Below are 27,418 nucleotides of genomic sequence, written 5' to 3'. Positions count from 1 at the left end.
TGTAACCAGGTAACATTTAAACCAACCCATGTAAATATGTTGAAACATTCAGTTTGATCATGATATGTTACTGTAACCCCAATGTAACCATTGTAACCAAGTAATAAATAGAATAATCCATGAAAAATTAGATTGTCTTTGGACAATATATGCTTGAGTTTAGTGTTTAGGTGTCTGCATTGACAAATGATGATGAGCTTTCAGTGCTGACTGAAGAGGATGTTTGACTAAGATTTACTTCACACAATTATTTATAAAGAGTGTTGATTTCACAGTTAAAACACTGTCGGTTAGGGAACACCGGTTATTTTCACATATACTTCCATTATAACATTATGACGTGTACGGCCTTCCATAAATTGAAGCATGTATATCTAATTACATTTTTTCAAGAACTATCTTAGTTCCACCAAAAATTCGGACTTTTTGTCAAATGCAAGAATATTCAGTACTGTATAGTACACAAGTTCATTCATTACAGTTTGAGCCTGTTTATGCCAAGAAGTTTTTTTTTTTAATCTGAAAAGCCCACTATAAAGTCCAAAAAATATACTGACAAACCATGGGAAGACACTTCGATCGCAAAATTTTTTTGCTGCTATCTATTCTACCCAATACCTTACAAGATACAAGATACAAGAATCTTTATTTAACGTTGGATATATATAACAAAAAACATTAATTAGCTTAAAGCTTTATCCCGACAAAACAGTAAATAGCTCAGTTTTATTATTGAAATTTAGACACATTGAGTAGATGTGGTAGACATAATGACATTGGCCATTGAATGCTACCCTATTCTCAACATTATAGTGGATTTTGCAATTTCCTACCTCATTACCGCATCGTGTGCGGTGCGGAGCGTTGTATCAAAGAGCAGATAACTCCCGAAAAATTGCGCAAGCCGGCTGTCTGTTATGACATTTGGGAGCCAGATAACTTGCGGAAAGTTTTGGTAAGACATTATAAAAGAAAAAAAAAAAAACAACATTACATTTTTGCAATGTCTCATAAAGTTCACTGTCCATAAATTAATTACAGTTGTATTGACAACAAAATTATAGATATTTAAAACTAGATCAGTAATCGGACATTCGGATAACTCGTATAAATAAAAAATTCCTAACCTTTTAAGGGATGTTTGGGCACTTTGTACTGAAGGGTGCAGGCCCGGATCCAGAAATACTTGACTGTGGGCATGAGCACAAGTCTAGAATGAGGACATCGCCGAGGTCGAGAGCGTGTAGGTATAGGGAGGGGGGCCTTTGCCCATATTACTTGTTAGGAGGGTCAAGGGGGTCTCCCTGGAATTTTTTTAAATACAGGTGTGAAATGGTGGCCTTATTTTAGGGGGTTTAGGGGGCTCTCCCCTAGGAAATTTTTGAAATACAGGTGTGAAATAGTGGCCTTACTTTTGGGGGTCTGGGGGCTCTCCCCTTGGAAATGTTTGTAATACAGACATGAAATGGTGACCTCTGGTGCATTTTAGGTCTAAATTTTGAGGTAATGGAAGGGTTAATACTAATTTTTTTAAGGTCCATTGTGAAGTAAGGTCTACAACTTATTAATCACCCTTGACACCTCATTCCAAATGGAATCCATTAAATTGCCATGAGGGTATGAGAGAAGAGAAGCCAGATTCCCAGCAAGAGAGCTACTGGTACCATATTTCACATCTTTGGTATGACGCAGCCGGGGATCGAACCCACAACCTCCCGCAGTCGAAGCTATTTAGGGCATTCTAGACTTGTGGCCCCCCTCCCCCCACTGCTGTCCCCCTAGAAAATTTTGAAATACAGGTATGAAATGGTGGCTTCTGGTGCGTTTCTGGGTCTACATTTTGAGAAAATAATATCGCCAAAATAGTAGGGTGCATCTTTGATGAGTATAGGTCACTTCTCAGCCAACTGGGGTGGGGGGGGGGGGGGGTGAAGGGGCATGAGCCCTCTCGGCCTGGGGTGTGTGGATGGTTACTTCTGAACTCATGTCTGCATGATTGATTGTTTATTCAAGATATACTGACATTGTTATACAGAATTGGCTTTGTGATTTTCCCATAAATAAGACTACTTTCACTTTCATTTTCCAATATTTGCAATTTTGTCATGTCATTCAGTGGATTTAAAGTTTTAGTCTTCAACCATTAGGTTGTCTCAGAAAAGAGTTTATGTGGAAAAAATATGTGTCTAAGCCGATTCTATAGTTATAGATATACAGCTACTTGTATGCACTTAACAATCTTCTAAAGCAACACTTACATTTTTGCCCTTTAACCCTTACCTTCAATTTGGACGGTACCATTACTGATAAAAGAGGTGCTTACCAAAAAGATACTAAATGGATGTGCAGGCTGATCATGATCTACACTAGTCATAAAGGCAGAATCATTAGTGTCCAGCATGATAAGGGTTAAAATAACTTGATCTACTCTTGTTTTGAAATTTTACAGACATTTAGAACAAGTAATTTATTATAATAAAGTGTCAAAATTACAACAAAGTCAAATGATTCAAGTTTTGCATATAAGCATATTCCTCAAACACTACTTAGCTATTAAATACTTTCAAGTTTGGCATCAAGAGATGACCTCAAAGACCAAGATACATAGTTCTAGCTTTTATTTTGTCAAAATAACGTCCCTTTTAAACTTTGAAATGTTGGTTAATAAAGCAGGTTTGTCACTACTGGGCCAAATGCTTTTAACCTTCACACATGACTTCAGTGTTCCCACTGGCATAAATTTAAAGTTGGGGGTGAAAACTGAGTTTTTCTTGCACTTATGCACCTCCTCACTAAGAGAGATATAACAGCTGTCTCCAAAACTGGGGGTGCAAAGTACCATTCTGGGGGTGAAAATGCCCTATTTGGGGGTTTCTGGGAACACTGTGACTTTGACATTATAAGATGACCTCAATTGCTCAATGGGTAAGGTACATAGCTGCAGCTTTTATGTTATTAAGATTATGCCCCTTTATTAATGTAGAAATTTTGTAAAAGTTTTCCATGTAAACATGTTTTGCAGGACCTACCTGACCAAATGTTTTCAGATTCTCCATGTATCTTTAGCATCAAGAGTTGACCGGACAGTATATAGAAGTAAAAATTACCCTTAACCTTTAACAGGCCATTTTTAATCCCAACAACTGGCAAAACCTTGATCAGATTGCGTAGCATAAATACTGTGCAGTTACATTTTGCTCTAGGTTTTGCTTTAAGTCTATCTGTATAGCTAGGGTTTTCAACACTTAGAGGCTATAAGGCATGACAATTGTTAATTGCAAGTTAGGATCATGAAAAAAACTTTAAAAAACCTGTACCAGTAGTTAAGGTAACCTAATAAATTGCAGCATACAGCATTTAAGCCGGTGTTATTGTTAGTATCTTGTTTAGTGTCATTAATCTGATTTTAAATTTTGACAGTTATTAGTTTTGACTTCAGATTTGTGTATCTGTGAAGGATGAGTCAGCTCCCTAGACTGTCAGGAGCTCTGAGAGTCTTCACTGGACTCTCAGGAGCGGTTCCATCAGAATCATTCCAAGATGAAGAACTTCTGAAGAAAAGACAGTTTATGACAAAGAAAAAAACTTCTGTGGAGGGTGAGTTGAATATAGTACATTTCAGTGTCTAAGTTTAGGAGAACAAGTGTAACAACAGAACCATTTCAATTAAATGCAACAACAGATGATTGTGTGATGATTTTCCAAGCTGCACTTTTGGGAGTTCAGGAGCCCTTATGCTTGGATTTGAACATAGTCTTTCTTATGCAAAGTGAATAATTCCTGATATAAAAGAAAGGCACAATCATACCTATACAGGCTGATAGGTTAATTGTATTTTGGATAAGATGTCAGCCATTAAACATAGGAGCTTTTTTCCAGCTTATTTTGGAGATAGCCCAAAACATGGGGAAAAGACTACTAAGTTTTTGTTCAACCAGAAACATTCAAAATAAAGAAAAAATGATGTACTCATTACAGAAATAGTATCTGCACTGTATCTAGTTTAAATAATATTTGGTAGATCAACTTCTGTACTAAAGCTGTTTTTGCTTGCTTTGTAAGTGTTTTCTTCTGATTTTGAATGTTATTGCTTTCTTGTAACTGGGAATTTTAAAATTGACATTGGGGGAGTAAACATAGTTTTACCATTGATAATGGGTTCTTTGACAGAGTTATTCAAAATGAGCTGAAGTGACTATTGAGTTATTTAATTTGATTCCAAGTGAACAAAGATATGCAAACTAATTCAAACTACTATAGCCTGGGTATTGTGATAGAAAACTGAGTTTGGAAACCCGTCACTAAATGCAGCTATGACATTGGTCAATTTCAGATTTATTCTCAGACAACCAATCAGACGCTGGAGTTTTGCAACTTGCTTGAAGCTCAGTTTTATAACCTTGGACGACTGTTAACCCTTACCCTGCTAAATTTCTATAATGAACATGTTCATCTTTCAGTTTGGATAGTACCATTAACTGTTAAAAGGGATGCTTACCAAAAGATACTGACTGGATGGCAAACAGTGTAGATCATGATCAGACTGCATGGATGTGCTGGCTGATCATGAACTACACTGGTCGCAATGGCAGAATCAGTCGTGTCCAGCATGGAAAGAGTTAACAGGCAATAGCATTTTGTTTTGGAAATTTAAGAAATTTTATGTTTCCAAATAACATAAAATATAATTTCAGGGTCAGGATGGCAGAAGCTGGTAGAGAAAATAAAAGAGAACAGTTCAGCATCTAAAGATGAACTAGCTGGGTGGTTAAAGGAACTTTTGCATGATGCTAATCAGATAGGTAAGCTGACTTTTGTCATTTTCAGTATTAATTACCGTATATGCCTATGTTTAACCTGCACCAACGTATAATACGCATTTCCGATCACACACATCACAATTAAACAAAAAAAAAAACACACCCCAACCCCTTCCCCCACACCTTCACCCTTTGCCCGCCAACATACAGATACACTTTATATTTCATCCGAACTAAAAAAATTTGAAAATCAAATAAACAACTACTGTTTAGCAACATTATTGAAGGTAAAAAGCATATTTCATGCCATTACTTAAAAGGAATGCCTAAAATTTTAGACAATTGAATAAATACATGTAGAATTATATATGCATAGTGTTAATGAAAAACAGATATATTTCCAGTTTCTGTGATGTCACCCTGAAGGAAACATTTTTAGATCAGATTATGGGATAAACTTGTTTACTTTCTGGTTTTAGCTGGAGATACAGCTGATGAAGAAGTAATAGAAAGTGCAGCAGTATATCTCTTCTCTGTGTTTAAAACAGCTGATAAAGTGACACAGAAACAAACTAACACATTGAAAAGTGTATTTGGTCCCTTCCCTGCATCAGTTGCTACAAAGACTTGTTCCATTGTGAACAAGATTACATACACTTTGCCTGATGATGTCATACAGTTGCTAGGCAACCAGGAAAGGGAAGAAGCAGACGGCGAAGCAGCTGTCACAGAATTTGGACAGTCGATTAAATTTGTGTATCAGAAACCAAATATAAAAGATGGAGAACTGTCTAGTACAGATTCTGAAGAGGAAGATAGACAAATGGAGGTAGATCTAAATTATACCCGGAAAAAGCACTCATCAGGCCCTAAACAGGAAGTGAAGCAAACAACCAGTCAAAATATTGATGCAGAATGGTTGCAACAGGAAGTTGCAAAGTATTATGAGGGTAGTGACTCTTATCTAGGAATGAGATCAGAAGATTTTGCCGCTACAATATTTGATGTCCTGTCATCTCCTAAATCAGATTCAGAGTTACAGAATGATGTAAGTAGACTACCGTTTAACAATGTTTTTATATAAACGCATTTGTTGTGCTTTGATTAACTTCTGTTTTCTTATTTTCTGTTTGCTGTTCTCTTAGTTAAATAATTCCATTTTATTTTTTCCTGTCTTAATTAAGATATATAGATACAGGTGAGTCACTAGGCTTGAAAGTTCCTTTAAGCGTGAGTAACTAGTTCACTTAAGAGCTTTACAGATCATGGTTCTTGGAGAAAATGTCACTAATGAAAATTTGCATATCTGTGTAGATTAAAGTCTTTATTTGCGGATAGAGAAACTTGTGATCTTTAGAGCCAAGTTGTTTGTGTTCACATGTGGTTGCTGGTACAGATTTGCCAGTACACAGAATTATGTCTCCCCTCCTCTGGGGGAGACATATTGTTTTTGCCCTGTCCGTCCGTCCTTCCGAGCTCACATTTGCATACTTGTGATCTTTAGAGCCAAGTTGTTTGTGTTCACATGTGGTTGCTGGTACAGATTTGCACTTACACAGAATTTAGTTTAATCTTTACCCTACTAAATTTCTAAAATGGACTGGTCCATCATTCAATTTAAGCAATACCACTTCCTATTCAAAGGCGTGCTCATTGAAAATTTACCGATTGAATAGTGAACAGTGTAGACCATGATCCGTGCAGGCTGATCTTGGTCTGCACTGGTCGCAAAGGCAAAACAACTTGCCGCTAGCAAGCTAAAGGTTAAATATTTATTCAATGTTGATTTTATTAGCTGTTGTGAAATCTTGAAGCTCAAGTACTTTCTCAGTTTGCATACTGTGCTCTTCACATATTCTTGCAATGTTCATAAAAAAGTAATAACCAAGCAAGTATGTGATTATTAGTCATTTAAAAGAGCTGACATTCAGTAGTTTGATAGAACACAGTGCTGTCTGAAACCATTCATCCCCCATGTCTTGTTGAGAAAAGTTTTTTTTATTGTAAAGTGTCCAGAAACCCTGGTAAGGTTAATGACCTCCATTGTTAATTGAGATACTGTTGAAAAAAGGTGTTAGGCTCTGTCAGACATAAACAGACATAGTAAGACAAATACATGGAAATGAGAATAGGTTATAAAAACTTAGGACGAATGCATGTATATATAGGCATGGTTTTAATATTGAGATACTTGTGTATTTCAGTTGTTTGAACTTCTTGGGTTTGAGAGATTTGAACTGATACAGAGCCTGTTAGGGAACAGGGAGAAACTGCTGTATAATGCTACATATGAACCAGAGATGAAAAGATCTAACATGCAGAGTATGTATATGAGCCGTGCCATGGGAAAACCAACATAGTGGCTTTGCGACCAGCATGGATCCAGACCAGCCTGCGCATCCGCGCAGTCTGGTCAGGATCCATGCTGTTCGCTTTCAAAGCCTATTGCAATTAAAGAAACCGTTAGCCAACAGCATGGATCCTGACCAGACTGCGCGGATGCGCAGGCTGGTCTGGATCCATGCTGGTCGCAAAGCCACTATGTTGGTTTTCCCATGGCACGGCTCAATTATATTAATTAGATACTAATAGTATTACTCACACTGTGCTTTGCTTTTATGTATAAAAAGCTGTTCTAAAAGAAGTGTTTACAAAAACTTCATTTTGAACACTTTTAAATGCCCCCAAATTGATTGTATTGTATGTACTGTAATATATATTTACTTTGATGAACATGTAGGTGGTGTTATCCAAATCTCATTGAATTACACAGAGATATGACAGATCTAATGGTTAGACAGTTTGATTAGGCATGTTTGTCATACTGGACATGACTGCAAACAAATACTGTGGCATATCATTTTGTTTGCATAAAATTCTGTAATATCAATCAGCTATGTCATGGAGTAATAAGTCCAGATATCAAATTTCAGAAACACAGATTAACTGGAAAGTGGTCGTTGGTTTTACTTGTTTGGACCTAAACTTGTGGGCAGGTGTAACTGTGAAATCCATTAATAATTATATTTGAACTGTAGGTTGTATCATAAATGTGGAGCATTAGCTGTTGCAGTATTGTCAAAATGATATGCGAAAATTTTGGAAATGTCTGTGTCCTTTCTTTCAGGGTCCAAGAATGAAGGTGTAGGGAAACCAGGGTATGGATGTCAGGTCACAATACAGGTAAAAACATCAAGATAATAAAACAGTGTTGCCAAGAATGTTAATAATGTAGGAGTTATTAAAACCCCTGCCATGGCGGAGGGATTATAGGAATGGTCTGCGTCCCTCCTTCCGTCCGTCCGTCCTTCTGTTCGTAACAAAATCGTGTCCGGTCCATATCTTTTGAACCCATTGACATATTTCCATTATATTAACAAGAAATGTTAAACTCACCAAGGCGATGTGCAGAACCCATATTCCAACTGCGCTGGGTCAAGGTCAAGGTCACACTTGGGGATCAAAGGTCATGGGGTGATATTTCGTGTCCGGTCCATATCTTTTGAATCCCTTGACATATTTCCATTATATTAACAACAAATGTTAAACTCACCAAGGTGATGTGCAGAACCCATGTTCCAACTGCGCTGGGTCAAGGTCAAGGTCACACTTGGGGATCAAAGGTCATGGGGTGATATTTCGTGTCCGGTCCATATCTTTTGAATCCCTTGACATATTTCCATTATATTAACAACAAATGTTAAACTCACCAAGGTGATGTGCAGAACCCATGTTCCAACTGTGCTGGGTCAAGGTCAAGGTCACACTTGGGGATCAAAGGTCATGGGGTGATATTTCATGTCCGGTCCATATCTTTTGAACCCCTTTACATAATTCCATTATATTAACACCAAATGTTTAAATCGCCAAGGCGATGTGCAGAACCCATGTTCCAACTGCGCTAGGTCGTGGTCAAGGTCACACTTGGGGATCAAAGGTCATGGGATGATATTTTGTGTCTGATCTCTAACTTTTTAACACCTTGAAGGAATTTTATAAAACTTGGGTCAAGAGATCACATCCTCAAGACGATGTGCAGAACCCATAAGTCAGCCATGCCGGCTCAAGGTCAAGGTCACAACTTAGGGTCAAATGTTTGAGCCTTCCATTTTGCGCCACTCTATATCTCCTAAACCCCTTGAAGGATTTTCATGAAACTTGGGTCAAATGATCACCTCATCAAGACAATGTGCAGAACCCATGAGTCAGCCTTGTCCGCTCAAGGTCAAGGTCACAACTCAAGGTAAAAGGTTTGAGCCTTCCATTTCGTGTCCGCTCTATATCTCCTAAACCCCTTGAAGGAATTTTATAAAACTTGTGTCAAATGATTACCTCATCAAAACGATGTGCAGAAATTATGAGTCAACCATGCCAGCTCAAGGTCAAGGTCACAGCTAAGGGTCGAAGGTTTGAGCCTTCCATTTTGTGTCCACTCTGTATCTCCTAAACCCCTTGAATGATTTTCATCAAACTTTGGTCAAATGATCACCTCATCAAGAACTCATGAGTCAGTCATGTCAACTCAAGGTCAGTGTCACAACTGAAGGTCAAATGTTTCAGCTCTGTATCTCCTAAACCCCTTGAAGGATTTTCATGAAACTTGGGTCAAATGATCACCTCATCAAGACGTTGTGCAGAATTTATGAGTCAGCCATGTCAGTTCAAGGTCACAGCTAAAATCAAAGGTTTACCCTTTCACTATCCATAGCAGTGGCGGGGGATTTAGCTGTCTTTCAGACTGCCTTGTTATAGAGTGGAATTGCTCTCCTCTGACTTTGAATTCAATACAAATAATTACAGATGCATTTTGTTTAACCTTTTGCCTGCTAAATTTCTAAAATGGACTGTTCTATCATTCAATTTAGGCAGTACCACTTGCTTATCAAAGGGGTGTTCACTGAAAATTTACTGACTGAATAGCGAACAGCGCAGACCATGATCAGTGCAGGCTGATCTTGGTCTGCACTGGTCGCAAAGGCAGAACCACTTGCTGCCAGCAGGCTAAAGCCTGTGCAATGGATTTGACTTCTTAGTGTAATACAATTGTTCTAAAATGTTTGTTTTAAAGTTGTGTTTGTATTGGTGGAATAGTTCACTCTGACTGTCATCAAAAGTCACTGGTTTATGAAAGTTTCAGTAATATATAAAAAGCAGTTCTTTTGTTGTTTTTTTATATAGTCTGAGCAGGAAAAGGCCATGTTGAAACAGTTGAGGAAAGATGAAAAAAAGATGGACAAACGTAGCATGCGTACTGAGGAAATTGATGATTATGGATTTAATCCTGCAGAATTACGTGCTCAAAGGTAGCATTGTTTTATATATATACATTCTCATAAATCAGGTTTTTACCATCTCTTCATTACATATATAAAGGAAGAATTAGCATGTAAACATGTACAACTTGTCTCCTGTTGTCAAGTATCTCTTTTAATTATGTATTTCTCCTACTGGGGGAGACATATTGTTTTTGCCCGGTCCGTCTGTCACACTTCATTTATGATCAATAACTGGAGAACTATTTGACCTAGAACCTTCAAAATCCATAGGGTGATAGGCTGGTGGAGTAGATGACCCCTATTGTTTTTGGGGTCACTCCATCAAAGGTCAAGGTCACAGGGACTTGAACAATGTTTTCGATCAATAACTTGAGAACCACTTTACCCAGAATGTTGAAACTTCATAGGATGATTGGACATGCAGAGTGGATGACCCCTATTGATTTTGGGTCACTCCATGAAAGGTCAAGGTCACAGGGGCCAAAATCTGCCACACTTCATTTCCAATCAATAACTTGAGAACCATTTGCCGCAGAACATTCAAACTTCAGAGGATGATAGGGTTTACAGAGTTGATGACCCAGTTGTTTTTTGGGTCATTCACCATAGGTCAAGGTCTCAGGGGCCTGAATATGGAAAATACAGGCCTCCTAGTGAAACCTTTAAAACCTTTAAAAACCTTTAATTTCAAAGCAAACCTTTAAAACCTTTAAATCTTCTGAAAAAACCTTTAAAACGGCCAAATAGCCTGTAATTTTCACTCGAAACCTATATTTTTGTTCAGACTGCTTGCCGCGCCAGTTTAAATCAAGTAATGGTTATACTACTGTATTTCTTCCCCCATTTTAAGTGTTGTTATTAGGATACTGCTTGTGTATCTTTCTTCTTGAGTTTTTCAGAATGCTGTTGTGTTCACCAGACCACATACATGTAGATGTTTGCAGTAGTGTTCACCAGACCATGGGTGTTCCATGTATTCAGCATAAGGTACCATGGAGCTGAATGCTTGAAATGGTCTGGTGACATGATGTTTACACTATGGTAACAGTGGACAAGGTCTGGTGAAGATACAGCATTCTGAGCAAAGTTGATGTAGACACTACAAATTCAGGCTTTCAAGTGGCCCTAAAATTCCTAATTTTCTTAGGTCTCCCTAAAATTCCTTAAAAAAATGCTCAAAAAGGGCCATATTCCTAAAAAAAACTTATTTTTTTCAATTGTCCCTAATTTTTTGTAATATCTGTCTGAACTTAAATTTGTTTTTGCATAAAGTCATGCATATAATGATCCAATTAATTTATTGAAGTTTATTTTCTTTAAGATTCATTTTCAGAGGTTGCTTCTATCAGTTTCCATGAGTTCCTAGGCTACATCTTCATGAAACATAGATTTACTTCATTGAGTGATCAGGCCTAGATCGATGGCTGGGCCCAGGAGGCCTGTGCCCCCATTTGGCTCATCAAAGTTGCTCTCAACTATTTTGGCAAAGAATAAATATTTTCTCAAAATTAGGCCCAAAAACGCACCAGAGGCCACCATTCCATTTCTCTATTACAAAATTTTCCAGGGGGAAGACCCCCTGACCGCCCTTCCAATGAGGGGATTGCCTTTTCAGTACCTCAAAATTTATGTAAGTTCCCCAGAGGCCACCATTGATATCTACATTTCAAAACATTTCCAGAGGAAGAGTCCCCTGACCCTCATAAAACTACAGGGATACCCTCTACCACACATCAAAATTTAGACCAAAACATGCGCTGCAATCAAGCATTTTATACCTGTATTTTAAATTTTTTCAGAGGGGTGGCAGCATCCTTACCTCCCTAAAATTAGGGGGCTACACCCTCCTATGCCTCAAAATTTAGAACAAAAAATACACAAGCACCCACTGTTTCATACCTGTATTTTAAGATTTTCCAGGGGAGAGCCCCTAACCCCCTCCCCCCAGTTGAGAGAAGTACCCCTCCAGTACCTCAATATTTAAATAAAGGCACCAGTGTCCACCATTTCATACCTGTATATCAAAAACTTATGTTGGAGACACATTTGTTCTAGAATGGTGCCCCTGCAAAAAGCAACAATATAGAAAAGGACGGGCTTGACATGTTGACCTGTGGGCATTTAGTCCTAATTTAGCCCTTATTTTTTGCAAAAACAGCCCTAATTTTAGCCCTAATTTTTTGCCAAATAGTGCTTGAAAGCCTGTACAATGTATAAAACAGGAACCATATACAAAATAGGTGATATAAATGTGCAGTGAAAGTAGGTATACCCATTAAGTTAGGTATGTATATCATTCAAACAGTATGAGATAATATCAAAAATGCCTATTTCTGATATCTGGTTTTAGTGTGTGGGTTTCCATATATAAATTAACTTTTTTTAGTAAATACCTATATATATTATGTGTTTTCAACGAGAATTCCGACAAAAATAGCCTTTATTTACTCTTTATTTTTTAATATTTTACACTAAAAGGCCTTTATTTCAATAGATTGGAGCCTTTATAAAAACCTTTATTTTTGTTCAGGCCTGCTAGGAGGCCTGAAAATAGTTTCTGATCAATGACTTGAGAAACACTTGGGGTCACTTGATCAAAGGTCAAGGTCACAGTGGCCAGAACATGGAAAACTGTTTCCAGTCCATAACTTCAGAACCACTTTACCCAGAAAATTGAAACTTCACGGGAAGATTGACATGCCGAGTAGATGATCTCTTGATTTTCAGTCACTAAGCCAACCATCAGTGTCTCTTTGAGTTTTGTTCCTGTCCCCTATTGACTTCTTGCCTACCGGTATTACTACTATGCTGTTCAACAGGAGACATGCGCTTATATACAAAAGCATCTTCTAGTTGACATTTTAGTCATTTATTTGTTGACAGCTATTATATAAGCCGCGCCATGGGAAAACCAACATAGTGGCTTTGCGACCAGCATGGATCCAGACCAACCTGCGCATCCGCGCAGTCTGGTCAGGATCCACGCTGTTCGCTAACAGTTTCTCTAATGGCAATAGGCTTTAAAAGCGAACAGCATGGATCCATGCTAGTCGCAAAGCCACTGTGCTGGTTTTCTCATGGCATGGCTCATATATCTGCTAGGTGTTTTGTTTTGGCTTTTTGATTCTGAAATTTAATACTTTTGAGAAGTTGATTTACTAACAGTATTATTTATTCTGTCTCTTTATTTTCTTTTATTTTAATTTGCTTTCAAATTTTCGCAAATACTTTTTAATGGGTCTATCTCCTGAAAAAAACAGAACACTGCTTATGTTATCTGAGGAATTGCTTTTGTGACCCCAATGGGGTTTGAGTATGGACATCCTGGTGTTGGGACAAAATTTATTTGCTTTTCCATTAGTTTCATTCTAATATAATAATTGATGTTCTTGTAGGGAGGCAGCTTTACTGACAGCTAAAACAGCTCCATTGTTCAGTGGGAAATCTGCACATCCTACCAGAGAACGCTATCCATACGTATTTGATAAAATGGAGGAGGCAAGAGTGTCCTCGGCTTTTATAGGAGGAGTAAAGGTACTCAGTTTTATATTTTATACCATGCTTAATTACTGTTTTTAGTTGTAAAGGTAGCAGGTATCAGGCTGGCTTTCACACTGCATTACTAGGTATCTGGCTGGCTCATTGACTGCAATACTGGGTATCTGACTGGCTTATTGAAGGTTGGTGGTTCTACTCAGTTGCCTATTTGGACTGAAATAATGTTTGGAAGGGCACCTGAGCTCACACTCAACTGTTTGAAACTAGAAATTTTTAACTGTGTTTTCGTGACTGAAAACCCATCAGAACAATCAAAGGAGTACTAAGTGGTCTTTTGTACAACATTAATCCTAATACATTCGATCAGAATGAAGTTTGGGTGCTTTTATGTCCGTTACCTGTCAATGTTTGTATATTTCACTTTATAATTTGAGCTACTTTTGCAGATAAAATGACAGTTATGCAGAAATATGTATGAATAACCATGTTTCTTAACATTATCGTACATTTTCAGATGCATTTACCAGATACAGTGTCTCGTAACAACAATAAGGTGTATGAGGAAGTTAACATACCACCAAGTGACGCTGCACCAACACATGTTGGTGATAAACGTGTTACTATAGACAAACTTGATGAAGTAAGTGTTGTGTCCTTTAAAATTTCACAAGAGTTAAATGTTTGAGCACATTAGTTTTACCTTGTCATTACATCTGCATGCTCTAAAATCATTATTAAGCTGTTGTATTGTTAGATAGAATTGTTACGAATTTTCATTTATGTTCACTTGATCCAGTGTTTGGTAAAACAAATAATTTTGAAGGAAGTATGAGTTCTGCCCCTTTACTATATCTCGCTTGACATGTAAGGATGATAGTTTTCTGCAGATTTATTTTCAGTTCAATATTGTAATGTGTATAAAAACTGCTTGATATAAAGTCATACCTAGACTGGAGAAAAAATAAAAACAAAGCTAAGAGTTTACTTAAACTGATGTTGTACTAATTTGAAACAATAGATTTTACATGGGTCTTAATGTTCAAGTGGTTAGATTTGAACAATGTTTTGTATTTTTGTATAATGTATCTATGCGTTTTGTTAATTTTAGATTGCAAGAGTGGCTTTCAAAAATACGAAGTGCTTGAATCGTATCCAGTCGGTTGTATTTGAGACGGCGTATAAAACAAATGAGAACTTGTTGATCTGTGCACCAACGGGTGCAGGAAAGACAAACATTGCCATGCTGACAATACTTCATGAAATGAAACAACATATCTCACAGGGTGTCATCAAGAAAGATGACTTTAAGGTACATTTTTGTTTTGATTTCTGACTTACTGGAGCCACATGAAAGTGACTGTATTTTGGAAATGGTAATATCATGTATATTCAAGAGGGACTGTTTTCATTGATTCTGTGATTGCGTCAGTTCTTGAAGTAAAATCCCAAAGAAGTAGTTTTTCCATTTATTTTGTCTAAAAGAATTTGAAATCCTACATTTCATGTTTCCACCTAATGGCTGTTTTGGCTGAAACAACAAAATTTTATGCCAGTAATATAGAGTATATTTCATAGTATTGTTTACAACAGTCTTTCATTTTGGTTTCAATTTTTTAAGGAACTTTAAGAGTTTTCTTTCCTGTAGCATTTGTAATGGCTGACGACTATCCAGTACTATTTTCATGTGAAGTTAAGTTAAAGGTCACATATTAACATAAATGTAATTATAAGTATTGACAAGTCTCCCACTATAGAAGTAGACTTTGGTATGTGCCTCACTTATAGCTGCCAAGTGACCTCTATGGCTATGTGGCTAAGGTCGATAAATTCCATTCACTTGCCCCTGACCAATTTTGGTCTGAAACCTTGCTTTGGATTGAGAATTCATGTAAGAAAGCCATCAAGCTGGCTTAGGGAAGGTTTGCGGTTCTACCAAGGTTCTTGTCAATGCCAAAAACAATGCCAAGAGGGGCACCTTTGGGTTTTCTTCCACCATCAACAGTTGGAAAAATTGCCATATGACCTACATTATGTTCATGGGACTCTAAACTTATACAGCAAATGTCTTGTACTTGTCACCTCATGGAAAATATGATGTAGCAGATAACAGTAAATTCATACTTAGGCAGTAATGTATCTCAACATTTTGTTACAGATAATCTATGTTGCACCAATGAAGGCCCTGGCTGCTGAGATGGTGCGTAACTTCGGGAATCGACTTGAACCACTTGGCATCTCTGTTAGAGAACTTACTGGTGATATGTCGCTCACCAAAGCTGAAATCCTGAAAACACAGGTAGATAATGTATATAATAATTAGTTTTGATCAGAGCTGGTATTTACAAGTTTGGACATGCTAAAGTAGTGCATACAGAAAAGAACACATTTTCTGAAAAAAAAGACTGGTATGTCAAACATTTTAGCTACCGATACAGATACTACTAAAATATCTAAATGAATGAGTTGAGATTTTTTGGCATAGTTGCTAGATCACTTATACACCTCACAGTAGATGTTAAATGTTTTGGTATGGATTTTGCAAGTAGAGTGCTTTCTGAGACATGTGAGAACAGTTATAATCCAAATGAACTGGTCAACCAATCACCTTTTGTAGAATAATTGACTGACCAATCATACCGTGCAAATTGGATAACAGTGTTCTTAGGTAAGTTTGAAAGTACAGTTACCAGAAAAATTGCTTGGAGGAGTATAATCAGCGAAGCATGAACAACATGTGACTCAGATTTCCAACAGTAAACTAAAGGTTAGCAGGATTCTGCCTAAACATAACTTGGAGAGTCCCTACTAGTGAATCTTGAGCAATAAACACTTTGCTGTTAGGTCTTTCTCAGAAAGGTTTATTACTGTGTGAAAGAAATTATCAGGCTCAGCGAAGCTTGAATAACATGTGACTCAGACTTCCAACAGTAAAGTTAAGGTTAGCAGGATTCTGCCTAAACATACTAGTGAATTTTGAGCATTAAACAATTTGCTGTTAGGTCTTTCTCAGAAAAGTTTGACTGTGTTAAAGAAACATTCAATTTATTTTGTTTCTAGATGATGGTAACTACCCCGGAGAAGTGGGATGTTGTGACACGGAAGAGTACTGGTGATGTAGCTTTAGCCCAGCTGGTCAAGTTATTGATCATAGATGAAGTGCACTTACTGCACGATGACAGAGGCTCCGTCATAGAGAGTTTAGTGGCTCGTACACTGAGACAGGTGTGGTATATAAATATTTCTGTGTAAAATTTGTTTTAGGCAAGCATTAATTCAGTAACCATCATCAGTAAGTAAAATGTTTACACCACACTGGTTGTCATAAGACCCATGAAATAGTTTAGGAATTTCTTTGGTCCATTTTCTTCTTAAAGATTTGCCTTAATTCTACTATGTTGTGAAGCAAAGTGCAATTTTTTTCAACCAAAAGGGATGTTACTTTGTTCAGAGCTGTACTATGCTAGGTATTGCTTATTCAATCCCATAACTCAAAAAAGAACATTGTTTATGAACTTTTGTTTGAAATTTCAAGACTATCTATACACTAACCACATTGTATACTTTTATGAGCTTATCATAGACGATATTATTCTTAAGAAACAAAATCTCTGAATTCTTGTCTAATTATAAACAACTGAAATTATTTAAGGTGGAGACATCCCAGAGTATGATCAGAATTGTGGGCTTATCAGCAACCCTGCCAAACTACCTAGATGTTGCGAGATTCCTGCATGTCAATCCATACCAGGGACTGTTCTTCTTTGATGGAAGGTTCCGGCCTGTGCCTCTAGGAATGTCATTTATAGGTAGGTTATCAAAGCTCAATTTCTACCAGGGTGCAAGGTTATTAAACTCACTTTGAAAATCAGTCTCAGAACCACGGTATCTGATTGGTTGACTGTGAGAATATTTTCTTATTAGCATTTTGACAAAAAATGGAGTTGTGTCTATCATTACAAAGGTCACACATAGAATTGCATTATAGTAACACTTGCTCAAAATCCTTCAGATTTGATTCCTGTGGTCAAGTATTCTTACAAGGTTCTAAATGCAATTAATCTGTTTTCAATTATTTTAGGAATCAAGGCCTTGAATCGTGTACAACAGTTGCAGGACTTTAACGCAGTATGTTACGAGAAAGTTTTATACCAAGTAAAGCGTGGTTACCAAGTGATGGTGTTTGTACATGCACGTAATGAGACAGTGAGAACGGCATCTGTTTTACGAGACCATGCAAAAAACAACGGGGACATCAATCTGTTCCTGCCTGAACAATCAGGATCATACGGGGATGCTCTCAAAAATGTAAGTTTTCAAGATAGTCATCACTGTTTTGATCACATAATATTGAAGTCATAGAATGTTAATTTGATTTCTTAAAATGATTGGATAACAGTCACGTGATTTTTTCCCAATACCTACACAATTGATGTTTAAAGCAAAAATAACTTTTCTTTAAGATGCATTTTAGAGTGATCTTTAGATATTTTGTCTACCAAAAAGAGTGAAAGAAGGGAGGGCTTTTTCATTTATGATAGGGCATTGGTTAGAGAATATATACGCAGTTAGATGACTACAAAATCATTAGTATTTGAAGGGGAATAATTTTCATGGATGGGTCAGCCCATGAAATTCAGTCACAATGAACACTTTTATTTTACCTGTACAATAATACAAATACAAATTCAAGTACCCACAAAACTGTTTTGTTTTTTGTTATACCCCCACAAAACGAAGTTTGGGGGGGTATATAGGAGTAAGCTTGTCTGTCGGTCGGTCCATTGGTTTTCATGGTTTCCTGACAATAACTCATGAAAGGCTTGACAGATTTGAATAATTTTGGTTCACAGGTGTAACATTTTAAAATACAGGTCAAGTTCAACTTTGAGGTCAGTAGGTCAGAGGTCAAGGTCAAAATGACCCGGAACAGTTAAATGGTATCTGGATGATAACTTGAGAATGCTTGGATCATAAATTTTGGTACACAGGTGTAACATAATAAAATACAGGTCAAGTTCGACTTTGAGGTCAATAGGTCAGAGGTCAAGGTCACAATGACCTGGAACAGTTAAACGGTTTCCGGATGATAACTTGAGAATGCTTGGGCCTAGGATCATAAATTTTAGTACACAGATGTAACATGATAAAATACAGGCCAAGTTCGACTTTGAGGTCAGTAGGTCAAAGGCCAAGGTCACAATGACCCGGAACAGTTAAACGGTTTCCGGCTGATAAATTGAGAACGCTTCGGCCAAGGATCATGAAATTTGATAGGAATGTTGGTCATGACATGCAGATGACCCCTATTGATTTTGAGGTCAACAGGTCAAAGGTCTAGGTCACAGTGACTTTGAACAGTTAATCCAATTCCAGACGATAACTAGAGAATGCTTGGGCCTAGGATCATGAAAGTTGATAGGAAGGTTTGTCATGACCAGCAGATGTCACCTAGTGATTTTGAGGTCAGTAGGTCAAAGGTCGAGGTCACAGTGACCCGGAACAGTTAAATCATTTCTGGACGATAACTTGAGAACACTTAGGCCTAGGATCACGAAACTTAATAGGGAGGTTGATCACGACCAGTAGATGACCCCTTCAACTTTGACATTGGCTTACTTCTGTGAAAAGGCTCTATTGTGGGGGCATAATTGGCACTCCTGTGACAGCTCTAGTTTGTTTTTTTATTAGCTCGACTATTCAAAGAATAGGTAGAGCTATTGGACTCAGCCATGCGTCCGCGTCCAGATTTGGTTAAGTTTTTGTATGTAAGCTGGTATCTCAGTAACCACTTGTGGGAATGAATTGAAACTTCACACAATTATTCACTGTGATAAACAACTGACTTGCATTGCATAGGTTCAGTAACTCTGTTTTGCTTTTTTACAAAATTATGCCCCTTTTTCGACTTAAATTTTTGGTTAAGGTTTTATATGTAAGCTGATATCTCAGTACCCACTAATGGGAATGGATTGAAACTTCACACACTTGTTCACTGTGATGATTTGACATGCAGTGCACAGGTTCCGTAACTCTACTTTGCATTTTTACAAAATTATGCCCCTTTTTTTGACTTCGCAGTTTTTGTATGTAAGCTGGTATCTCAGTACCCGCTTATGGGAATGGATTGAAACTCACACACTTGTTCACTTCACACACTTATTCACTGTTATGATTTGACATGCAGTGCACAGGTTTCATAACTCTACTTTGCATTTTTACAAAATTATGCCCCTTTTTCGACTTAGCAGTTTTTGGTTAAGATTTTGTATGTAAGCTGGTATCTCTGTACCTACTAATGGGAATGGATTGAAACTTCACACACTTATTCACTGTTATGATCTGACATACAGTGCACTGGTTCCATATCTCTACTTTACATTTTTACAAAATTATGCCCCTTTTTTGACATAGCAGTTTTTGGTTAAGTTTTTGTATGTTAGCTGGTATCTCAGTACCCACTAATGGGAATGGATTAAAATGTCACACAATTGTCCATTGTCATGAGCTGATATGCATTGTACAGGTTCCATAACCCTGTTTTGCAATTATGCCCCTTTTTTCGACTTTAATGTTCATTCAATTGACAAGGCTGTTGAATAGGCGAGCATTGCTGTCCTCCAACAGCTCCTGTTAAAACATGAAATGACCATGAAATTAAATGTTTTAGGAGTACTCAGTTATTAAATTTTTTTTTTTTTTGTTTTATTCAGGTGATGAAGTCAAGAAACAAACAGATGAAAGAGTTATTCACAGATGGATTCAGCACTCATCATGCCGGCATGCTACGACAGGACCGTAACCTTGTAGAGAAATACTTTGCTGCGGGACACATCAAGGTCCTTGTTTGTACAGCAACTCTTGCTTGGGGTGTGAATCTTCCTGCCCATGCTGTGGTTATAAAGGTATGTTGCATCGATAGAATCTTTTGATAAGCAAGGTATTGTAGATTGTTACTGTTCTATTTCAACAGAATATGCAAAAATTATAACTTGTAAAGTTGCAAAAATCATGAATGATTAACAACACAGTCTCAAAAAAAGATGATCTACTATGAGATTTTAACTCAAAATGCTACTTATAACTATTATTACTGTGGTCAATAATATTACACAAAGAGGAAGAAGTTAACCTCTTTGTTGCTGCTTAAGCTGTAATTAGTTAGAACTTGACACCTGTCAATGTATGCTATTTTAGGAAACAATTTATTGTTTTGCATTATAGGGCACACAGATATATGATGCAAAGAAGGGATCGTTTGTTGATCTAGGGATATTAGATGTGATGCAGATATTTGGGCGTGCTGGACGACCCCAGTATGATACCTTTGGTCACGGTACTATACTCACCACCCACGACAAACTGTCACACTATCTGTCATTGATGACACGACAGAATCCAATAGAAAGCCAGTTCATCAACAGTCTCACAGACAACCTGAATGCGGAGGTATTTATGTCCAAGTATATATAAGTTTCCAATATTTTAATACTTCCATGAGCAACTCTTTCATCATTTAAGTGAAAATTTCTGAAACAATATTAGTGTCAACTTGAATACAGAGACAGGTGAAAGTATCTTTGAAGCCAGTAAAAGGCAGTTTATAAAATGTATTATACATTAGGGTATATAAAGAAAATAATTAAAGCTACAGTGTCAAGTAATGAAAATGGTACCCACAAATGATTGGAAAAAAGACAGTATTTTCAGCCTAGGATTTCTTAACAATTAAAGTTTATTAGTCCCCTACTGGTTGAAAACCAGTTTCTTTTTCTTTTTATGTGACTGATAGAACAATAGAGAGAACAATGGGGGTGTCACATAAATACCGTTTCGTTAGAACGTCCGTCCGTCCGTCAGTCCGCAATTTCGTGTCCGGTCCATAACTCTGTCATCCATGAAGGGATTTTTATATTACTTAGCACAAATATTTCCCATGATGAGACGACATGTCGTGCGCAAAACCCGGACCCCTTGCTCAAAGGTCAAGGTCACAGTTGGAGGTCAAAGGTCAACAGGACTTTTTTCCTGTCCGGTCCATAACTCTCACATCCATGAAGGGATTTTAATGTTACTTGGCACAAATGTACCTCTTAATAAGATGATTTGTCATGCACAACTTTCAGACCCCTAGCTCAAAGGTCAAGGTCACACTTGGCAGTCAAATGTTAACTTGGCATGAATAGGGTCTGTTTTGTGTCCGGTCCATAACTCTGTCATTTATGAAGGGATTTTAATATCACTTGGCACAAATGTTTCCCATGATGAGACAACGTGTCATGCGCAAAACCCGGACCCCTTGCTCAAAGGTCAAGGTCACAGTTGGAGGTCAAAGGTCAACAGGGCTTTTTTCCTGTCCGGTCCATAACTTTGCCATCCATGAAGGGATTTTAATATTACTTGGCACAAATTTACCTCTTAATAAGATGATGTGTCATGCACAACTTTCAGACCCCTTGCTCAAAGGTCAAGGTCACACTTGGCAGTCAAATATTAACATGGCATGAAAAGGGTCTGTTTCGTGTCCGGTCCATAACTCTGTCATTTAAGAAAGGATTTTAATATCACTTGGCACAAATGTTCCCCATGATGAGGTGACGTGTCATACGCAAAATGTGGACCCCTGGCTCAAAGGTCAAGGTCACAATTGGGGGTCAAGAGGTCAAAAGGGCTTTTTTCCTGTCCGGTCCATAACTTTGCCATCAATGAAGGGATTTTAATATTACTTGGCACAAATGTTCCTTATGACGAGACGACATGTCATGCGCAAAATCTGGACCCCTAGCTCAAAGGTCAAGGTCACAGTTTGAGATCAAAAGTCAATAGGATTTCTTTCCTGTCCGGTCTATAACTTTGTCATGCAAAAAAGGATTTAAATATCAGTTGGGAAATATATTTCCCTGGATGAGACAACATGTCATGCGCAAACCCCAGGCCCTAGGTCTAAGATTAACTTGCCTTAGTTGTTACTGAGATAATTATAGTCACCTTCCAGTAGGGGACTTTGTATTGCATGGCAATACTTCATTCACTTGTTTCTTTTATTATTTAATTGATTCATTTTGTATTATAACAGATTGCTCTGGGAACTGTAACAAATGTAGAGGAAGCTGTCAAGTGGCTCAGCTATACATACCTGTATGTACGTCTTACCTTTAACCCATTGGTGTATGGTGTACCTTACAAAAGTGTAGAAGAAGACCCTACATTGACTCAGTATAGGACAGAACTTATAACAGGTAACATTAACAAAATATAGGACAGCACTTACAGATAGATAGCATTGACTCAATATAGGACAGAACTTATAATAGGTAACATTAACAAACTATAGGACAGAACTTACAGATAGATAACATTGACTCAATATAGGACAGAACTTATAACAGGTAACATTAACAAAATATAGGACAGCACTTACAGATAGATAGCATGACTCAATATAGGACAGAACTTATAATAGGTAACATTAACAAAATATAGGACAAAACTTATAGACAAATAACATTGATAGGATAGAACTTAAAATTGTTAGTATAGACTAAATATAGGACAAAACTATAGGCACTATTGACCCAATAAAGGACAGAGCTTATAGGGAATCGATCTTACCGATTTTCGTCGCGAAGCGACGAAAATCGGGATCGAATCCCACTACGGTAACATACGAGGGTATCCAAACAACACATACTATCCAAATAAAAAAATATGGAGTTCCGGTTTAGACCATGGGCGTGCGACGACCCCGATGAAATTCGGGATATCACGGTCTTCGTTAATGTTAATAAGCGTCCGTCAGATCAGTAGGCGAAACGCAATATCCGCACAATAAGATGTCTGCGACTCGAAAGAATATTCAAAGTAAGCTGTTAATTTTGTTGCGTCAGAAGCTAATCAGCCGGTAACGTGACTACACTGATATAAATTGTGATACAAACATGCTTTATTCAATACTGAGTAGCATTTTTAAACGGCGACATTTTGAACATTTTCATATTTAGAGTGAGAGTGGATACACGTTACACTGGCGCCGACATTTTGAAAATTTGAGGAAACAAAAACATTCTCCAACGAGTTCTTCAGCTCGGGGAATGAGAGAATAGATTCACCTTTGTGTCGCTTTTCAGATCGTATTTAATTCCTTTCCGGTACTTTAGTTTCTTTGAACTTCTTTGTTACTAAGCCTATATTGAATTTTTAAAATTAAGAAATCCGTGATTTTACTTGCAGACATGACTGATTAATGGAATTATTTTACTTTTATATAGAATATGGACGGCACTCCATTACAGCATGTGCATGGTTGGACCTGTTGACATTTTTAGAAACGTGAGTAACTAACTTTCCATTGTATAATAATAATAATGTAAACAAACACCCCACCCATAAAAAGCATAGAAATTCCTTATTTTTTACGTTTTTATTTATTCATCAATTTGAAATGGGCCTTTTAGATTATTATTTCTTAAGGCTCACTGCATGGAATTCCAGACGTTTCACCCCCAAGACTTTTCCTCCCCTAGACATTTCACCAAATTGGGGGTGAAAAGTCTTGGGAGGAACAGTCTTGGGGGTGAAACGTCTGACACCCCACTGCATGTATACACAGGAATTAAGCTGAGCTTATGATTCTGCTGATAAGCTGTGCTTGACCTAAATATAGCATTAGCCTCCTTGTACCAATTATCGAACGCTACCATCTCTCGATTGATTTCAATATATAATCGAATTACCGCTCTTTGCAAAGGTACTTGACTAATCTATTGGCATTTTTGTTTTTGCCATTTTTTGAGCAAAAAAGATTGGTAAGTTTTTATAGAATTTTTTATTCATACCCTTTCTAACTGACAAAGTACACTGAAATCATAAAATTTCAAAAAATCAATTATTTTTTTTTTGATATGTTTCCCGTCGTGGGCTAACACATCAGGGACAAATTTTCTCATTTTGAGAGACATATTAAATTTAGGGGACTTTTTTAAAAAAATGTTTTAATTTAAATTTGCTGAAATATTTGCTGTTTTGGGTCAACACCGAAAGGGCAGTACTGTAAAAGGGTCGAGAATTGGTTCTTTGTAGAATTGATTACGATCAAACTTACCTACATGTAATCCCTATTACGCAGTATAAAGGAACATCCCAAAAAGAATACACACTTCAAAAAGGGTCAGCTCCCAAATCAATGTCAATATCTTATATTGATTTTTTTTAACCATAAAATTACCAAAAAATAGTAAAAACGGGTCGAAGATGGAAAAGGGGGCAATAGGAATGGATCGGCTTATAGAAAAAAAATATGATTTTAAACAGGCACCCATAACATTGCCCGATGGGGTTTTTTCACAAAAAACAACCTTTTTTGAAAAATAGTAAAGATATTTCTTAAAATTTGGGTTCATATGATTTATGACAAAATTAAAAAAAAAAAACTTGGTTCCCTTTCAGTTTTGGTAAAATCATTTCCCCTTTTCATTTTTTTTAGACGCAAAATTTTTTTTTTGAAGTCCAAAAAATTATTTTAAGCATACTTTTATTTTTGTTTCGTATATTCCACACTCTTTTGACCCCATGCAAATTATCAACATCGAGATAGCGTTATAAGCGCAACGGCGCAGACATGCAATTCGGTTTTGATCTTTCTTTGGAAAAATTTTAATACGTTTACTTTCGACTGTACAACCACATTTAAAAAAATTCTTTGATACACCACATTTAAAAAAAAGTCATATCTATCCAAACAAGTTCGTAATTACAAAAACACCCTTATCTGGGTTCGAAGCATGCCGATTAGTTGGTCAAAAAATAAAGGGAAATTTGAATTAAAAAACTGTCCATAAATGCAAGATTTTAAGATTAGTCAGAACCACAATCATGCAGAAGAGAAATTTACTTTCAAAAATAAAATTTTTTACTCAAAAAAAGCAAGTCAATTTCAGGGAATGCAAGTTAAAAAAAATTCACACAAAAATTTTGTAAAACAAAAATATCAAAATTGTTGCGTTTTTGTTAAGTTTGTAGTTTTCGTTTTCATTTGAGATAACAGAAAACACAACATCTTTTTTGTTGCCATTTTTGTTGAAGGGTTTACGATAAAAAAATGTGGGGGTCTATCTTTAATTAAATCTAAAAACCGGGCACTTACAATTCGAACATTATACAGTTAAATCGCTATTAAAATTTAAATATTAGAAACGAAAATTTGCCTTCCCCTATTTTTCAGCCAGTACAATGATGCGTTCCGAATTATTTTGAAGTCATTTTGATTTAAAAAACGCACAAAATTGACACCAAAAAAACCCGTCAAAAAAAAATTTGATGTTCTAGCAGATTTTTAGGAATACTAACATTTCTTAATTGAAAGCTAAATTTGCAAGAATTTCAGATTAACCAAGAAAAAAAAGCTACATCAAAAATTTTGCATACTTGGTCAAAAAAGTTAAATTTTTGACCTGCAAAGCAAATGAAGCCGCTCACAATTTTTTTTTGGTCCCGATGCATTCAGTTCCTGTTCCCTGGGAACCCCCCATCGAGCAGTCCCAAACAATATGATGAAGTATTTTGGGGGTAGAGCGACCAGTTGTTTAAAGGTTCAAAATTCATTTAATTTTGGGGCTGTAAATTGTTTCAGGCTGGAAAAAATTTTCTATCGGTTGCCACATTTTTAGTTGAAACAAAATTTTGTACCTGCACACTACCAAATAATTTTAAATTTAACGTTTTAGAATCTACCGTCAATACCAAAAAAAATTGACATTTTTTTTGGCTCCTGTTCAACTAAACTGGGGGAAGGCAAACAGTTTTTCAGCTGCTTTCCCATCTGTTTTTGCTTTCAGATACCGAGCAAAGTGAAGGTCTAGAGCACCAATCAAAAAGGCCCGGGAAATTCACTGGTTAAATAATGTTGACAACCCTTCAAACACCCATGTGCGGGCCCCAACGCATTTTGGGCCTTAATCACAGCTCACCCCCACATTCAAGGTCACACCAGTAAAAAATAAAAGCAATCATTGTTTTTTCGAGAAAATTAGAATCAAACAGAAAGGGTGACGTTGACACAGTGTTTTTATACCGTAAATACAGCTTTTACATTCCCCGGGTGAAACATTTTTTTCTACCGCATGTTTAAACACACAAAAATAAACAGGGGGGAGACTTTTCAAAACCAATCTATTTGTGTTAAAAGTCAAATTTTTCTATTTGGGGGCTTTTTCCCTTTTTAAGGATCATCGCCCCCAGACCCTCACGAGGGAAACCTTCCTTCGAACCCGATCACACTCGGGCCTTTGGGGACCTTGACAGCTATGAATGTTGGCTGTTCGGCGGTCAGTCGTAAAACAAACCTAAATCATACATGACTTTTTTTTTTTTTCAAAACTGAAATTTTAACCGCATTTACTTCTTTCATTATACATTTTGAAAAATTTGCTACGTTTTATTTTCATTAAAAAAGTTTATTTAAAAAAATTTCCCCCCGCCGCCAATGATAAAAATTTGGGGCATTTTATGGCATAAAAATTATAAACGCAAAAAGGTTTTAGCTCTTAACCTTGAAATTTCAAAACACTGGTTGTCCATGTTTTCTTAATTTTTGCCACCTTTCCTTTTTTCAGGCGTCTTTTGGGGTCTATTATACGATATGTTGTACGCCCAAAGTGCTTTTTGACAGACTAAAACCATTGCTTGGGGCCAAAAGGGTTTTTCTATTTTTTAGTTTCTTTATTATATAGTTGCAGCTGGGGCACCAGGGAACAGTTTAAATCATCAAAAGGCAATATACTGAACAAATTGTATTTGTGTAAACAGTTTTTTGGATTGAGTCAGGCATAGAATCAAATCCCAAAGGAACTTTTAGGCGAAAAAAAAATTTCTGTTTCCGAAATCCGACCA

At 36.9% G+C, this 27,418-nt stretch overlaps 1 protein-coding gene across 1 annotated transcript in view; it reads left to right on the top strand.

Moving 5' to 3' along the window:
* Positions 1 to 863: 863 nt before the first annotated feature.
* Positions 864 to 27,418, top strand: part of LOC123551044 (activating signal cointegrator 1 complex subunit 3-like) — a 256,055-nt gene continuing 229,500 nt past the window's right edge. Inside the window, exons 1-18 of the mRNA XM_053540056.1 lie at positions 864 to 955; positions 3,440 to 3,597; positions 4,695 to 4,802; positions 5,240 to 5,808; positions 6,965 to 7,082; positions 7,888 to 7,943; positions 9,939 to 10,063; positions 13,432 to 13,570; positions 14,049 to 14,174; positions 14,643 to 14,843; positions 15,690 to 15,830; positions 16,592 to 16,756; positions 17,184 to 17,340; positions 17,613 to 17,839; positions 20,245 to 20,436; positions 20,756 to 20,980; positions 22,608 to 22,770; positions 24,977 to 24,981. Of these exons, the coding sequence (XP_053396031.1) occupies positions 3,459 to 3,597; positions 4,695 to 4,802; positions 5,240 to 5,808; positions 6,965 to 7,082; positions 7,888 to 7,943; positions 9,939 to 10,063; positions 13,432 to 13,570; positions 14,049 to 14,174; positions 14,643 to 14,843; positions 15,690 to 15,830; positions 16,592 to 16,756; positions 17,184 to 17,340; positions 17,613 to 17,839; positions 20,245 to 20,436; positions 20,756 to 20,980; positions 22,608 to 22,770; positions 24,977 to 24,981 (2,856 nt within the window). The 5' untranslated portion in view covers positions 864 to 955; positions 3,440 to 3,458. The remainder of the gene's footprint in view (positions 956 to 3,439; positions 3,598 to 4,694; positions 4,803 to 5,239; positions 5,809 to 6,964; positions 7,083 to 7,887; positions 7,944 to 9,938; positions 10,064 to 13,431; positions 13,571 to 14,048; positions 14,175 to 14,642; positions 14,844 to 15,689; positions 15,831 to 16,591; positions 16,757 to 17,183; positions 17,341 to 17,612; positions 17,840 to 20,244; positions 20,437 to 20,755; positions 20,981 to 22,607; positions 22,771 to 24,976; positions 24,982 to 27,418) is intronic.

This window comes from Mercenaria mercenaria, chromosome 4, assembly GCF_021730395.1.
Source record: "Mercenaria mercenaria strain notata chromosome 4, MADL_Memer_1, whole genome shotgun sequence".
Classification (NCBI taxonomy): domain Eukaryota; kingdom Metazoa; phylum Mollusca; class Bivalvia; order Venerida; family Veneridae; genus Mercenaria; species Mercenaria mercenaria.
The sequence above is the reverse complement of the archived record's forward strand: the minus strand, read 5'-3'. Positions and strand labels throughout refer to the sequence as shown.